At 45.9% G+C, this 17,587-nt stretch overlaps 1 protein-coding gene across 4 annotated transcripts in view; it reads left to right on the forward strand.

Annotated features, from left to right (window-relative positions):
- LOC141157210 (probable ATP-dependent RNA helicase DDX60) overlaps positions 1-17,587 on the forward strand; it is a 1,123,923-nt gene that overhangs the window by 740,464 nt on the left and 365,872 nt on the right. For all 4 annotated transcript variants that reach the window (XM_073644228.1, XM_073644203.1, XM_073644220.1 and 1 more), the window contains one exon: positions 15,200-15,325. In XM_073644228.1, the coding sequence (XP_073500329.1) occupies positions 15,200-15,325 (126 nt within the window). The remainder of the gene's footprint in view (positions 1-15,199; positions 15,326-17,587) is intronic.

Here is a 17,587-nt window from a genome sequence, read left to right on the forward strand (position 1 = left end):
CTCGTCCAATGCTGCCCTAAAGCAGGCCTGGCTAAGAAAAGTGTGTGGGGGGATATTCCAAGGAGAAATAGGGGCGCCTGGGGACCGTGTGTGGACACCCGGCGCCGGGCGGCTGGGGACTGAGTATGGATTCCAGGCCGCCAACGCAGCCATGATGTGGTGGCCAGATTCCGCCTCCACATGCCTAAAAGGCCCAATTTCAAATGCAAGCAAGTAGTATGGTATTGCAGCCTGGGGGTGGGTGGGTGGCAGGCTGCATATTTGCGCTTGCATTGCAAGGAATGGGGGAGGTACAATTGAACACTGCCCTGGGACAAGAACTTGCACGGGGATAGTTGCAAGTCTGCATCTTCTGATGCGGCAAGGATCACTTCTGATGGGCACCATTTTACGCAGTGACCTGGGTGTCAGAGATGCTTCCAGGGGTCTTCCCCATGCTGTTCCCATGTTTTTTCAGCACTGTATGCATGTGTCACACAGCACATGGCCAGATAAGGTTGTAAAATGTTAAAATGACATTTCCCGGTGAATGCATTTGTCACGGTTGAAAGCAATACAAAAGTGCAAAAAAGCATAAAAAATGCTACTTGTGAACATAGCCCAAGGTGTGGAGGAGTGTTTTTTGGGGGGTTATTTATTTTATCTTATACACAAGTCTTTACCCTGGAAAGGAACTTCCTTAACATATTTCACAGGAAAGCAGTTTCAGTTTAGTTTTTGAACGTTTTATTGTGAGCCCTTAAAAGTGGCTTAATACCTCTGACCACATTGTTGACAGCAGTGACCTGGGGGTCAGAAATGCTTCCTGGGGCGATCCCCATGCTGTCCCCATGTCATTTGAGCACTGTCACTATAGTTTTGGGCACTTGTTAGGCTTTTAAAAGACTGCCGGGGGTGCCGCCGCAAAAATGTTCGGGTCTCCCATAGACTAACATTGGGCTCGTTGCTCGAGTCGACCACCCGAGTATCACGGCGAGCTCGGCCCGAGCTTCAAGTACCCGAGCATTTTAGTGCTCGCTCAACACTAGTCAGATTACAAAACAAAGATAAAGTGGGGGGGGGGGGCATTATTCCTCACTGCCATTTTAAAACGGCGGTGAGAAATAAATATATAGTGTGAAAATTCCATGAGTGACAGCTGTTTATGATAGCTGACACTCTGCGACATCGGCCCTGACCGATCGGGGCCGGTTAACCCCTTAGAAGTTACTTTCACAATTGACAGCAGCATTTAAGTAGTTAACAGGGAGTTAACTATTTTTGGCCACAAAATAATAACTGAGACTTACTGTCCCCTTGCTTTTCGTTTCCCTTTGTCTCATGATTTTCCTTTCTTTCTAGTCTATTCGTCAATTTGTCAAGTAGAATCATAATATTATAGGGTTTGATGGCGAGCACAAAAACATAATGACTGCCGGGGAGATTCAGTGGAAGGAGGGACGGGGGTCTTCCAAGGCTTGGTCTTTTATATTTACAGTATGTATATTTTGTGTGTCTAGAGGTAATGGAAACCTCCAGCTTTTGTATGTACTTATATACCAACTAACTCAAAGTCTTGTTATGTTTTTTTTGGTCGTTTGAACAATCTTTATATATCAATAAAAATTACAGCTTTAAAAAAAAAGGGATTAAAACTAGTGTTGAGCGAATTTATTTAGCATTTCAAATTTGGGTTCGTGTTCGGGGTTGCGGCTTGTTCGCGCCAAAAAAAAAAAAATTGGTTCCGCCCACGAACATCCCTGACTTACCACGCTGTCACACAGATAACATCTGCGTGACAGTGTGGCAAATCAGGGATGTGCATGGACGGAGCCAATTTTTTGGCGCGAACAAGCCTAACCCCGAATTTGAAATGCCGAACAAATTCACTCAACACTAATTAAAACAAGTCCATTAACACTTTCACTATAAGCAGGGTCTAACAGCTGTGTCAGTGAAGAACTGACAGGTCTCATGCATCACAGTACATGAGTACTGCAATGTATGAGACCAACTATCAAAGTAAAAAAAAATTTATATGCCACAGTGGGAATAAGAGAAAAAGTAAAAAAAAAAAAAAAAAAACATACAAAAATGCACACACACATCACGAAAACCTGTTTCGCCACTAAAAACACAGCGTTTGCGTTAAAACCAAAAGAAAAAAAAAAAAGTACACATAATTGGTATCACCGCATCAGGAACAGCTCGAACTATAAAACTGTCACATTATTTATTCTGTATGGCGAACACCATAAAAAAGTTAGTAAAAAACACAACAAAAATTTAGCTTTTTCATCATACTAACACAAAAAAAATTTGAACAAAAAGTAGTATGTAAAAAAGAAATTGAATAAATTAAAACGCCAAATCATCCCGCAAAAAACAAGCCCTAATATGGCTCATTCGACAAAGAAATTAAAAAAATTACAGCTCTCAGAATTTGGCGATACATAAACAAATACATTTTTGTAAAATATTGTTTTTAGTCTGTAAAAATAGTAAAGAACAAATAAACTATATGAGTCTGGTATAGCTATAAACGTACTGACCCAAAGAATAAATCCGTCTTATTACTTTTACCACATGGTGGAGAATGCAAAAAAAAAAATAGTATTTAAAAACAATAACTGAATTGCTGTTTTTTGTTCATTGTGCGTCTGAATAATTGGAATAAAAAAGGGATCAAAAAATGTTATGTTCCCCAAAAAATGTTTAACTTGTTGCACAAAAATTGAACCCTCATACTCGGTTTGCCAAAAATTAAAAAGTTATATCTCTCAGAATATAGCATTTTTATTGTATGATAGTAGCAAAACATAAAAAAAAATTAAATTTGGTATTGTTGTGATTGTACTGACTCAAAGAATAAAACTGCCTTATCACTTATACTACACAAGAAATAGCATAAAAATAAAAATTATTCTTGTACTACTATTTATTTATTCATTCTACTTCCCAAAAATTGGAATAAGACTCGGTTCACATTTATTCTGTGCTTTCAGCTGAGCACTCACGTTGGAGTTTCTGTGTAAATCCCCAAACTGCAATTCAGACAAAACACCTGACAGAAACAGTCACTATAATGAGGCAGATGGAGTCACTTTGGACTACGTTGGGTCTCTGTTCCAGCATTGTCCCATCATTTTAGGCATGTTTATAGCACACAAGTGTTGGCGACAACTGTTCTGTGAATGCCAAAAAATTATGGATACCACTGGGACAGATTTCAAACAGAGTCCAAAGTGTCTCCATCTGCCTCATTATAGTGAGTGGTTCACATTTTTGTGGGGTTTACATGGAAACATAATCGTAAGCGCTCAGTGTAAAACACAAGACTGTGATCCCAGCCTTGTACAGAAAGCAATCAAAAAATGTTATGTACCCCAAAATTTTACCAATAAAACCAATATCTTTGTACTGTGTTAGCCAGTATATAGAAAAATATTAAGATTTGAGAGTCCTCAGTGGTCAGTACCTCAATCACAGGACAATAAAACTTTCACATTACTTATCTATGAACTGCTCTAATATTTACGGCCACAACTCTTTCTCCCCCCTCCCCTACTAATAGTTCTGCTTCACGTCACTTGTCTCATCTATTGCATTATTTTTGTGCCCTGTTGTGCATAAATATGTGACTCTTCAGATTTTGTGTTATTCTGTGTCTGATGAAGAGGCATGAGAAGTCTCAAAAGCTTGCTATTTGTTACCATCTTTTCAGTTAGCCATTAAAAGGTATCAACCACTGAGGACTCTCAAATCTTAATATTTTACCAATAAAGCCTCTAACTTATCCAGCCCCCACTCAGGAACATCATCTGTCACTGGAAATATAGAGGGTTCCCATGTTACTGGTAGAACAAGCACTCTGGAAAAGCGACATGGCTCCCACCCCTTCAAATAAAATCTAGTGATATCTGCTCTCCCAAATCCAAATAAACCCCCTACTTATGAGCCCTACTGTGCCTAAACTCCAGTAGGCGAGGTGGCTGCTGGTTTGGTACCTCAGAGACTATGAAAATGCAACATGTGGTCTGCAATCTATTCCAGCCAAATTTACACTCCAAATACCAAATGTTGCTTCTTCCCTTCTGAGCCCTGCCGTTTTTCCAAATAGAACTTTGTGTCTACATTTGAGGTATTGCCGCACTCAGGAGAAAGAGAGTAACAAAATATGAGCTCCACTTTTTCGTGTTACCTCTTGAAAAAGTGAAAAATTTGGGGCTAAATCAACATTGTTATGAAAAAAATTGAAAAAAATGTAAATGTTATCAAATTCTGTGTAGTACCTATGGGTTCAAAATGCTCACTATTCCCCTGGATAAAATCCTTGAGGGGTGTAGTTTCCAAAATTAGGTTAGTTGTAGTGTGTGGGGGGGGGGTTCTGCTGATTAGGCACCTCATAGGCCTAACAAATGCGACATGGCACAGTCTATTTCAGCCAAATTTGTGTTCCAAAATTGAAATGGTGTTCCTTCCCTTCTGAGTCCTGCCGTTTGTCCAAACAGGGGTTTCTGACGGCATGTGAGGCATCAACTCAGAATTAACTGTGTAACAAATTGTGTGGTCCATTTCCTCGTGCTATCCCTTGTAAAAGTGAAACATTTTGGGCTAAAGTCTGAATAAGTCCCTAAAGAAATATGTTTTGTAAATTTCTTGAAAAATACTGTTAAACTTTTAACCCTTCTAACATCCTAACAAAATAAAATTATATTTGAAAAATGATGCAGACGTAAACAAGACATATGGAAAATGTTATTTCTTAATTATTTTGTACAGCACGACTAACTGGTTTAAGGATGTAAAAACTGAAAGTTTGAAAATTGCTAATTTTTAAAAATTTTCACCAAAATTCCGATATTTTCACAGATAAACATAAAACATATCCTTTTTAATTTACCACTAACAAATTACATGCGTCACGAAAACAAATCTCAAAATCACTGGAATATATTGAAGAATTCTAGAGTTATTACCACATAAAGTGACACTGGTCAGATTTCAAAAACTGGGCTTGTTCATTAAGGTCAAAATTGGCTCTGCCACTAAGTGGTTAAATGGCTACTGCAGTTTACAGAATTAATCTACCCTTTCATTACAAGTGTCATTAGTACTTATTAAAGCCCCTTTGTCTGTTATGACTTGCAGCAAATATGATACATAGCCAAACACCAGCTTCTGGCACCGATAATGAGTTATAGCTAGTGTTGAACGAACATGCTCGACACTGCTCGGTACTTGCCCGAGCATCACGCTACTCGGGATGTTCGGTGAGCACCGAGCATTTCCGGGTTACTCTAGCGGGAGATTGGGTCTCCGCCCTGCATGTTTGGCTCTCTTTACAGAGCCAATGAACATGCAGGGATTGCCAGCCAGTCACTGTAATGCTCTGTTGGTTGTGGGCATTACCTTGATTGGCTGGCCGCACAGCGTCACCTCGAGTATTTAAAACCGGGCGCCGCCATCTTGGACACAGTCGCTCCGGATCAGCTAGTGTAGGGAAAGCGCTGCTGAGCTAGGGAGAGATTTATACTGCGAAATAGTTAGTGTAGGGTCTGTAAAGGCTGCCAGATTAAACAAACAGTCCTTCTCAGGACTAATATCCATCCCAGATATCAGGCAGACAGGCAGGCTGTATAGGAGACGCAGTGGTTATACCAGCAAACGCTGCATTACAGTCCTGTGTGCTCCTGTTGCTGAAATTGCTGGACTTAGCTCCAGGTCTCGGGGGCCAGGAAAAATCCTTTTTTTTTTCATATAAATCCTCTATTTTTTTCCTCCTTCACACTGTACAAATACCCGTCTTATTAACCTTTTGGTGTCCCCCCCCCCCCCAAAAAAAATAAAAAGTGTGTCTGTGACAGTTCAGACGCAAATATGTCTGTTTAAAATAGTCTGGTGTAGGACAGAGAAACAGAAGTGTGGTTTTGCACTTCCACGTTTCAAACCTCTGTATTATCCTGCTTTTGCCATTTTTTGCCGTAAAGAAAAACAGTAATAGTGTCTCCCTGATTGTTCAGACACAAATATATCTGTTGAAAATAGTCTGGTGAAGGCCAGAGAAACAGAAGTGTGGTTTTGCAGTTCCACGGTTCAAACCTCTGTATTATCCACTTTTGGGCCATTTTTACAAAAAAAAAACAGTTTGAGTGTGTCGCTCACTGTTCAGCCGCAAATATATCTATTTAAAATTGTCTGGTATAACATTTTTGCGGCAGCACCCCCAGCAGTCTGTAGAAAGCCTAAAAAGTGCCCAAAGCGATAGTGACAGTGCTCAAATGACATGGGGACAGCATGGGGATCGCCGCAGGAAGCATTTCTGACCCCCAGGTCACTGCTGTCAACAACGTGGTCAGAGGTATTAAGCCACTTTTAAGGGCTCACAATAAAACATTTAAAAACTAAACTGAAACTGCTTTCCTGTGAAATATGTTAAGGAACATCCTTTCCAGGGTAAAGACTTGTGTATAAGGTAAAATAAATAACCAAAAACAAAAATGCTCTTCCACACCTTGGGCTATGTTCACAAGTAGCGTTTTTTTATGCGTTTTTGCACTTTTGTATTGCTTTCAACCGTGACAAATGCATTCACCGGGAAATGTCATTTTAACATTTCACAACCTTATCTGGCCATGTGCTGTGTGACACATGCATACAGTGCTGAAAAGACATGGGAACAGCATGGGGAAGACCCCTGGAAGCATCTCTGACACCCAGATCACTGCCTAAAAGTGTGCCCATCAGAAGTGATCCTTTCCGCATCAGAAGACGCAGACTTCCAACTATCCCCGTGCAAGTCCTTGTCCCAGGGCAGTGTTCAATTGTACCTCCCCCATTCCTTGCAATGCAAGTGCAAGTATGCAGCCTGCCACCCACCCACCCCCAGGCTGCAATACCATACTGCTTGCTTGCACTTGAAATTGGGCCATTTAAGCATGTGGAGGTGGAATCTGGCCACCACGTCATGGCTGCTTCGGCGGCCTGATATCCATACTCAGTCCACAGCCACCCGGCGGCCGGGTGTCCATGCTTGGTCCCCAGCTGCCTGGGGGCGGCCGGGTGTCCATAAACAGTCCCCAGGCACCCCTATTTGTCCCGGTGCGCCTTATACACAAGCGCGCATACCAAAACATTACCTGTGCCCTCCCCAGTGCATTTAGTGGGAAGGACAGCCTAACCACAAACACGTGGACAAGTGAATGTGGCCAGGGATGGTCCATCTCACTGACGCCTTCACACTGGGTTAATATTGTGGAAGCCGGGACACAGTTGGACACTGGGATGCAACACGTCCTCCAGACATATAGGATTGCGGGTCCTGGGTCAATCAGGCTTCAACACAAAGTTCAGAAGGTAGTCAGCAGCAGTGGTCGGCCTCCTACACAAAGAGTAAAATATTCATGATCATAAGGCCATCCATCTCCTTAGCTTTCTGTTCCTTGGAATGCAAGCGCATGTATGTAGTAGCGGCTAGGCCTGAGGTGGTCAGCGTTTTGGCGCATATCCTACCTCTTCTGAGGATTGCTGGATGTTTTCCTGCTACTATCCCAGTTCTATGACTCCCGTTAAAACAAAGCTTCAGGTGATGAATGATGGATGAAGTGGTGGCAAAGGAGAAAGAGCAGGAGGAACAGGGACCATTCACATCAATATCAGGCCAGTCAACCACACATATGTCTTGTAGGAAATGTTTCTGTACCAAAAGGAGCGGTTCGGCTACACAGTTATAGGGCATACAGTGAGTGCAATGCCTACCAAAAATTTCGAGGCACTCCAATGCCCCTTGGAAGTGACTTGGAGGTCAGAGGGCTTTAACTAAACCGCTGTTTTCCATTTATAGCAACTGGGTCTCCTGTGCACTGTTGGCCTAAGCAGTGAATGGAAGGCTTTCCAAAAATTATGAGGAACTGCAATGCCCCTTGAAACTGATGTGTATTACAGGGTACTAAAAACCTAATACCCATTATTGGGGAGTGGGTCTCCCTTAGTGTTTGCCTATGCATTGAAAGCAAAAGCTGACTAAAATTAGGAGGAAATGCAATGCCCGTTGTAAGAGTCGTGGAGGTTAGAGGTAATTAAAAACAACATTTCAATGCCCCTTGGAAGAGCTGTGGAGTTCAGAGTGGTTCAACAAGATGGTTTGATAGCCCCTAGGAAGAGACATGGAGTTCAGAGTAGTTTAACAAGATGGTTTTAATGCCCCTTGGAAGAGAAGTGGAGGTCCCAGTGGAATAAAAAGACAATATCAATGCCCCTTGGAAGAGACGTGGAGGTCACAGTAGCTTAACGAAACAGTTTTAATGCGCCTTGGAAGAGACGTGGGGGTCCCAATGGAATAAAAAGACAATATTAATGCCCCTTGGAAGAGTGGTTGAGGTCGCAGTGGAATAAAAAGACAATATCAATGCCCCTTGGAAGAGATGTGGAGGTCACAGTAGCTTAACAAGACGGTTTTAATGCCCCTTACAAGAGCCATGCAGTACAGCATATTAAAAACATTATTCCCATTATTGGGGAGTGGGTCTCCCATAGTCTTTGCCTATGCCTTCCAAGCAAAAGCTGCCAAAAATTAGGATGGAGGAACTTGCAATGCCCCTTACAAGAGCCATGCAGTACAGCATATTAAAAACATTATTCCCATTATTGGGGAGTGGGTCTCCCATAGTCTTTGCCTCTGCCTTCCAAGCAAAAGCTGCCAAAAATTAGGACGGAGGAACTTGCAATGCCCCTTACAAGTGCCGTGCAGTACAGCATATTTAAAACATTATTCCCATTATTGGGGAGTGGGTCTCCCGTAGTCTTTGCCTATGCCTTCCAAGCAAAAGCTGCCAAAAATTAGGATGGAGGAACTTGCAATGCCCCTTACAAGAGCCATGCAGTGCAGCATATTAAAAACATTATTCCCATTATTGGGGAGTGGGTCTCCCACACTCTTTGCCTATGCCTTCCAAGCAAAAGCTGCCAAAAATTAGGACGGAGGAACTTGCAATGCTGGCAACACGTACCACGGTCACCCTGGTGGTATAGTGTTGGTGGAGGCTGAGGATAAGGAGAAGAGCAAAAAACAACCGAAATGAGGAAGCGTATACCCATGTGTGGGTGTGAAGCGGTGCATGTGAATACACCTCCCGAAATAACACAGTGGATTTGACTTTATGTTACTCTGCTGTCATTTGGTGGTGATGAGAAGTCTGACCCAATCCAGCCCTTGTTCATTTTGATAAGGGTCAGCTTGTCAGCATTGTCAGTTGACAGGCGAGTGTGCTTATCAGTTATAATTCCCCCAGCGGCACTAAAAACACGCTCCGATAACACGCTGGCGGCAGGGCAGGCCAGGACCTCCAAGGCGTACAGAGCGAGTTCATTCCTAGTGTCCCGCTTGGATACCCAATAATTAAAAGGCACAGAGGAATCATGGAGGATGCTGGTAAGGTCACCATCTTTTGAAACTTTCCACTCCTTGTGAGAGTACCCCGCGCCTCAGGGCCTGTAAGCTGGGTGGGTCTCAGAAAACTGTCCCAGAACGTTGACAGTGCTCCCCTGCCTCTGCTGGATTGGAGCTGCGTCTCTCTCGCCTGTACGCCTTGGTTGGGCAACGAACTGTCACGGTTAAGGCAGCGCAACATAAAGTAAGCCATGCGTGCCAGACTGGAAACGGGCAAGATTTCCGTGTCCTCACCAAGATGATGACGAACCATGCTCTCCTCCTCCTCCCCCCTGTCCTCGGCTATCCACGCTGAACCAACGGTATGACACTTGTACAGGTACTATCATCTACAGCGCATGATACCAGCTCCTGTTCCTCCTCCCCCTCATTGTCCCCCCAATGCACATTGGGATGAGATGAGGCTGTGTAATCGCCCGCTACAGCTTATTAATCCATCTCAACATACTCTGGCTGCAATGCCTCCTCTTTAATTCTCTGCAGAGAGCGTTGCAAAAGACACACAAGTGGGATGCTGATGCTAATGATGCCGTCATCGCCACTCACCATCTTGGTGGACTCCTCAAAGTTTGTCAGGATGGTACATATGTCAGACATCCAGGTCCACTCCTGCGGTCTTATGTGTGGAGTCTGACCTGAATATCGACGGCCTTGTTGCAGCTAATACTCCACAACTGCTCTCTTCTGCTCACAAATCCTTTGCAACATGTGGAGGGTAGAGTTCCAACGTGTGGGGACATCACACACCAGTCGGTGTGCCAGAAGCTGCAAACTCTGCTACAACACAGGAAGGGCGGCGGAAGCTGTAGCCGACTTGCGAAAATGAGCTGACAGGCGGCGTACTTTGACGAGCTGATCTGGCAACTCTGGGTACGATTTAAGAAACTGCTGAACCACGAGGTTAAGCACATGAGCCTGGCATGGTACGTGTGTGATCTCTCCTTGCCTCAGAGCCGCCACCAGGTTACGGCCATTGACACACACGACCATGCCTGGATATAGGTTCAGCGGTCTCAGCCACAGATCTGCCTGCTCTTTCGCAGCTGTCCACAACTCACAAGTAGTGTGAGGCTTATCACCTAAGCTTATGAGTTTCAGCACAGCCTGTTGCCGCTTGGCTGAGGCAGTACTGCAGTGCTTCCAGCTTGTAACTGATGTGGTGATATCTGAGATGGAGGCTGAACATGAGGAGGAGGAGGATGATGCGCAGGAGCTGTACACTGTGGGGGCAACTCTGACTGACATAGGGCCCACAATCCTCGGTGTGGGGAGAATGTGTTCCATCCCAAGGTCCGACTGGGTCCCGGCTTCCACTATGTTTACCCAGTGTGCCATCAGGGAGATGTACTGTCCCTGGCCACAAGCACTTGTCCACGTGTCCGTTGTCAGGTGGACTCTCCCATTAACTGCGTTGTTGAGGGCACGGCAGATGTTTTGGGACACGTGCTTTTGTAGTGCGGGGATGGCACATCGAGCAAAATAGTGTCGGCTGGGGACCGAGTACCGAGGGACGGCCACCGCCATAAGGTTGCGGAAGGATTCCGTCTCCACCAGCCTAAAAGGCAGCATTTCCAACGTAAGCAGTCGTGAAATGTGCGAATTTAGGACTGTGGCCTGTGGGGCATTGGCTGTGAATTTGTGCTTTCGTTCAAAGGTCTGGGATATGGACAATTGAACACTGCGGTGGGACGTGGACGTTGATGCTGTTTCTTGAGAAACTGCCATAACAAGTGAAGACTGAGAGGAGGGTGCATCTTTGCATGCAGTATGGACAGGGGATTGCCTTGCACGCAGAACACGGAGTTCTCTTATACGAACAACAGCGGAAGAAGCAGTGGTGACACCCGCTGACACTGGTCGTGGACCCAGGGGTTCGCCCCACAAAGTCGGGTGCTTTGCTGACATGTGCCTGATAATGCTGGCGGTGGTCAGGCTTGTAGTTTTGTCACCCCTGCTGATGCTGGCCTGGCAGGTGGTACAAATGGCCTTTTTGGGGTTATCAGCAGAGTCTTAAAAAAAATTCCAGACTCTGGAAGACCTACCGGTTGTACTGGCAACTGTAACAGGTCCGGGAGGTGGAACCTCTGAGCTGCAATGCAAAGGGGAAGTCCTTTTAAGGAAGCGGGTAACTCTCAGGGAAGGCAAGCAGGTAGTTACAGCAAGTGAGGGGGACAGTCTCTGGGTAGACGGCAGGTATCTTCAACCCAGCGGGCAGATCGACACGGCAGGTACTGGCAGGTGCTTCCGGGTAAGCAGGTGGATAGCTGAGGCAGGTGCTGGCGGGCGCTTCCGGATAAGCAGGTAGATAAACTCAGCGGGTGCTGGCAGGTGCTTCCAGGTAGCAGACAGGTGACAGGCAGGAATCAGGCTGGACTAGTCAGGCTAGCGGAGGGACCTGAGGGCTGAAGCAGAGGTGAAGACACAGTGCGACAACTGTTGCTCGGGCACCTCCATTTTGGAGGAGGTGCCTTAAATGTGGAAAGTCCTCTGGCCATTGGCCGTGGACTTTTTAGGAAGACGCGCGCAGTCCCTTTAAGAGGGGGGGGAGTGCGCGCGCGTGCACCCTAAGCACTCTGCTGGAGGCGGAACGCGCGCCGGCCACAGCAGGGAACGGAGTGCAGGGAGAAGCCGCGCCAGGAGCCGGGGGGCGAGAGAGGGAAGCGCTGGAGGGGCCCATGTGAGGAGCACGGAGGTGAGAGGGACGGCGTCCCTGCCTAGCAGAGGGCAGGGACGCCGATGCTACAACAAGGTCCCTCGTGTTGGTGTTAAAGGGAACAGTTGCCCGCCTTCTGTCTGCGGCCACCACACTGCTTCATCCTGCCTGTTGGGGTACTCTGCCTCCCTCCCCCTGTGTGCTGCTGGCCTCACTTTGCGTGTCCTCCTGCCACGTTGGGTCAGTTACTAGATCATCCACCACCTCCTCCTCTTCCACTTCCGCACCACGGTCCTCCTCCTCACTTCGTGGCAATTGTGTCTTGTCATCGTCCACCTCGTGACAAATTGCCAGCGTCGCCTTCCTGTGGCCGTGGCTGTTCAAATATTTGGCCATTGCTACATGGGATCTCCTCTTCCACCACTTCAAGCGGAGCAGGCGAGGGACCCAAATATGGAAACGGACCAGTGAACAGCTCTTCAGAGTGTCCAACTGTGGGATCAGTTGCTGTCTGACAACACTCGGCATGGTGGGAGGAAGGAGCATCAGTGTGAGGAGGAGTATGCAGTCGAGACTCACGACTACTAACACTTGACCGTGTGGAAGACAGACCGGAGGTAGTGGTGCCCAGGTGACTGGAAGTATTATCTGCTATCCAATTAATATCCTGTTCACACTGATCAGTTCGCAATAGTGGTGCTGTTGTGTGCTTCCCTAGTAATTCGGTCAAGAACTGCGAGCGAGAAGATGTGGCTTTTGGTTGTGGCACATTTTCACCTTGGCCACGGCCCCATCCTCAGCACGCACCATCACCAGAACGTCCAGTTCCACGTCCCTTGCCATGCGCTTTGCCCATTGTAACTGAAGTAAAATAGCTTACACTCGCACTATCAATGGCAAAAGGGTAATATAAAGGAGATTAGAACCGTGGACGAGGAAAACCACAGCTCTAGTTCTCTGGCCTACACCAGACTCTTTTAAACAGATATATTTGTGTGTCTGAACAGTCAGCGAGACACTCAAACTGTTTTTTTTTTTATGGAAAAAAGACACAGACACTCTCATTTTTTTTTTGGGGGGGGGGGGGGAGGGAATACCAAAAGGTTAATAAGACGGGTATTTGTACAGTCTGACTGAGGGAAAAAAAAAAAAAGGAGGATTTAGATGAAAAAAAAAGGAATTTTCCTGGCCCCTGAGACCTGGGGCTAAGTCTAGCAATTTGAAAAGCAGCACACAGGACTGTAATGCAGTGTTTGTTGGTATAACCACTGTGTCTCCTATACAGCCTTTCTGCCTGCCTACCTGATATCTGGGATGGATATTAATCCTGAGAAGGACTGTTTGTTTGATTTTGCAGGCTTTAGAGACCCTACACTACCTATTTCGCAGTATAAATCTCTCCCTAGCTCAGCAGCACTCTTCCTACACTGTCTGATCCGGATCAACTGTGTCCAAGATGGCGGCACCTGGTTTTAAATACTCGAGGTGACGCTGTGCGGCCAGCCAATCACTGTAATGCCCACAACCAACATGGCTGCGGCATTACAGTGACTGGCTGGCAATCCCTGCATGTTCATTGGCTCTGTAAAGAGCGCCAAACATGCAGGGCGGAGACCCGAGCTCCTGCCCGAGTAACCCGGAAATGCTCGTTGCTCGCCGAACATCCTGAGTAGTGAGATGCTCGGGCGAGCACCGAGCAGTTTCGAGCATGCTCGCTCAACACTACTGATCAGGCAAGAACACATTGTGTGGCAAGATGACTCACTCAGAAGTAGACACAGGAACGTTTTCGTCTGGAGGTTTATTATGTCAGCATAAAGCACTGCAGACTTCAGCAAAAGTAAACTCAACCTTGCTGGCATAAAGGTAAAACAAAAGACAAATGGTAACACAGTCCATATGTGTGCGGGTTCGCCCTGCACCAATTTGCAGCACCTTCAACTCCTCTCTGAGCTGAAGTTACACAGCCTGGAGACTTGTCTCTCCTGACTCACCAACACAGAAAAAAAAAACAGGACTGTGCCTATAAACCTTGCTTAGACACACCCTGAGGGGACGTAGGGGAATTGCCTCCCACCCTCTTTGCCATTTCCATAAAACCACACCCTTTGAGAGAGTTAACCCCCAGCACATAACATACTGGCAGAAATTTAGTAGGTTTCAATACACCCAGGAGAGCAACCTGAGTGACACATACCTCCCCTCGAATATCACACCAGTGACTGTCACAATTATCATTAGCCGGGATTTGGCTCAGAAGCTGACATTTAGCATGCTTCTGGAGTGCAGAAGTCTTGAAACATAAGGGTCAACACTGTAATGTCACGCCAGGTGTGGGAAAGACTAGTGCAACACTAGAGGGAAGAGGGAAAGGGAGCCCAGACACTAGGGAAAGGGGGGAGGGGGAGACCCCCTAGTCTAATCTAGTGTCACCCTGTCTCAACTACCGTCCCTATATTGCCTCTTCAGCAATTGCTGCTTGCGTGCCTCGCTCTGTCTTTCCCTGGCATATGGCTATGGCTAGGGATGAGAGAAGATGAGCACTAGTCAACCTCCACTAAACTCTATAGACAACAAGGGTAGACAAAACAGGGGGAAACAGCTTAGCTTTAGATGACTCCAAATATGCACACGGCCTCAAGCTCCAGAGAGGACAAAGTACTGCTCCTGCTAAGCCTCACAAGTAGAAATGAATATAGCCAGAAACTTCCTCTCAGACACACCAGTTATTTATACACCCAGGCCAGAGAGCTAATTAGCAAGAGGGAGGTGGCCGCTAAGTCAAAAAGACAGCCTCTCATCTAAGAAGCTGTCCGCAATGCCAAACGCAGAGATCTCCTGCAACCAACTGCAGGGTGACTGTCTGTCACTTTTGACATACCCGTGACATTCGTATTAAATTTGGAGAATCCACTTGTTATTTTAGTTTTTTTGAGGTATTTAAATTCCTTTCTGATTTTCTGTGTTTTTCTTCTTTTGGTTATAGTGGACTCTATAGTGTGAATACTTTTGATTTACCTTTTATGCTTTGTTTTTGTTTTTTTTTTACATAGAAACGACATTAAACTACACAATATTTCACATTGTTTTTCCTTTTTAACTATTTTGATCACCTAAAGGCATTAGATCCTGAAGAAAACACGCATTTAAAGGACAAAATAATAAAAAAAAATGATGCAACTGAGTATGAAAAAGTACTAAAAGAGGAATTTGTTGACTGGGTTCAAAAAGGACATGACAATGAGGTAAGATATTGAGATATTAAGATATGCTGCTAATTCTGTAGATATTAAAGAATAAATATTGGCTATGACAGATTTTTTACACTAGAGATAAAAAATTTACCCTAAAGGGTGTCTGTTAGTAGGATCCACCCTCCTAAGCTGTCTGTAGGTCATAGAAAGTTGAATAAAATGATACCGTGATATCTGCAATCTGATGTCTTATTCCAGAGAAATCCACGTTTTTCTTAATATATAAATGAGTTGTTAAGATTAGTGATGAGCGAGCATGCTCGCTACTACTCGGTGCTCAACCGAGCATCTCACTGCTCTAGATGCTCGGCACTCGCCGAGTATTTCCGGGTTGCTCGGGCGGGAACTCGGGTCCCCTCCATGCATGTTTGGCGCTCTTTAGAGAGCCAATGAACATGCAGGGATTGCCTGCCATGCACTGTAATGCCGTAGCCATGTTGGTTGTGGGCATTACAGTGATTGGCTGGCCACACAGCGTCATCAGGTCTATATCAGACCTGGCGCCGCCATGCTCATCACAGTCACTCCGGATCAGACAGTGTAGGGAGAGCTGCTGCTACGTCAAGGAGAGATTTGCTTGTGTATTAGGTAGTGTAGGGAGAAAAACCGTACATTACACATATCCATCTTAACAAACAGTCCTTCTGAGCACTAATCCATCTGCAGAGATATCAGGCAGGCAGGGTGTATAGGCAGGCAGTGTATATAGCAGACTGCAGTGCATATAGCACAAGAGGCTCCATTCCAATTCTGCCTTCTGCTGCTGTTAGATATTTCTATACAAAGGCCCAGGTCTCAGGGGCCAGGAATACTTTTATTTGGATCTTAATCCTCATTATTTGCTTAAAAAGCAATCCAGAGAACACCGTTTTTTCTGCACCATTTGCTTTTTGGCACTGCCGAATACAGCCAGGTTCTTTCCATATTACAGCGCTAGAAATCCAGCTATTTAAAACTGTGTTTTCTCCATCAAACGGATCACATATACATTGTCAGAAAATACTGCCATTTCTGGCCTCCATTAAAAATTTCTTTCAGTGTGTCAGTGAAGCAATTCACAGCAGTTTGCTGGTCAAACTACTTACCTACAGGCCAGGTATTTAAAACTCTGTTTTCTCCATCACACGGATCACATATAAGTTTGCTCCAAACTCAGTCATTTGTAGTGAGCATGGAAGATACTGTCCTCCATTTAAAATGGGTAAGGCACGTGGCAAGGGACGGGGAACTGGACGTGATGGTAATGGTGCATGCAGAGGCTGAGGACAAGCCGTGGGCAAGACGAAATTGTGCCACAACAAACACCCACATCTTCTCACCTGACCTTCCTGTCCCAATTTCTAGGGGACCGCAGCACACCACTATTGAACCCAGAGCAGTGTCAAAAGGTTGTTGGTTGGATAGCGGATAATGCTTCCAGTCACTTAGCCACCACCACCACCACCCTGTCTTTCCACACGGTCAAGTCTCAGTAGCCATGAGTCTGGACCGCATATTCCTCACCCTGATCCTCCTTCCTCCCACCATGCCGAGTACCCAGAGACAACTAATCCCACACTAGGACACTCTGAAGAGCTGTTCACTTTTCCATTTTATAGATTCGGGCCTCTCTCCCGGTCCACTTGAAGCAGGGCAAGAGGAGATCGCATGTAGCTATGGCCAAATATTTGAGCAGCCACGGGCACACGAAGGCGACGGTGGGAAATTGTCACAAGAGGTGGACGATGATGAGACACAATTGCCAGAAAGTCAGGAGGAGGACCAGGGTGCGGAAGTGGAAGACAAGGTGGTGGATGATATAGTAACTGACCCAACCTGGCAGGAGGACATGCAGAGCGAGGACAGCAGCACACAGGGTGAGGGAGGCAGAGCACCCCAACAGGCAGGAAGAATCAGTGTGGTGGCCGCAGACAGAAGGCAGGCAACCGTTCCCCTGTAACACCAACACGACGGAATTTGCCAGTACAACTGTTAGGTCTTCCCGAGTCTGGTCGTTTTTTAAAGACTCTGCCGATAACCCCAAAAAGGCCATTTGCACCACCTGCCAGGCCAGCATCAGCAGGGGTGGCAATACGACCAGCCTGACCACCACCAGCATGATCAGGCACATGGCAGCAAAGCACCCGACTTTGTGGGCTGAACCCCAGGGTCCAGGAACAGTGTCTGCGGATGACACCATTGCTTCTTCCGCTTCTTCTCGCTGCATGCAAGCCAAACCCCTGTCCATGGTGCATGCGAAGATGCCTCCTGCCC

Source organism: Phyllobates terribilis, unplaced genomic scaffold (genome assembly GCF_046119375.1).
Source record: "Phyllobates terribilis strain yellow unplaced genomic scaffold, ASM4611937v1 Scaffold_1__5_contigs__length_1240528914, whole genome shotgun sequence".
Lineage (NCBI taxonomy): Eukaryota > Metazoa > Chordata > Amphibia > Anura > Dendrobatidae > Phyllobates > Phyllobates terribilis.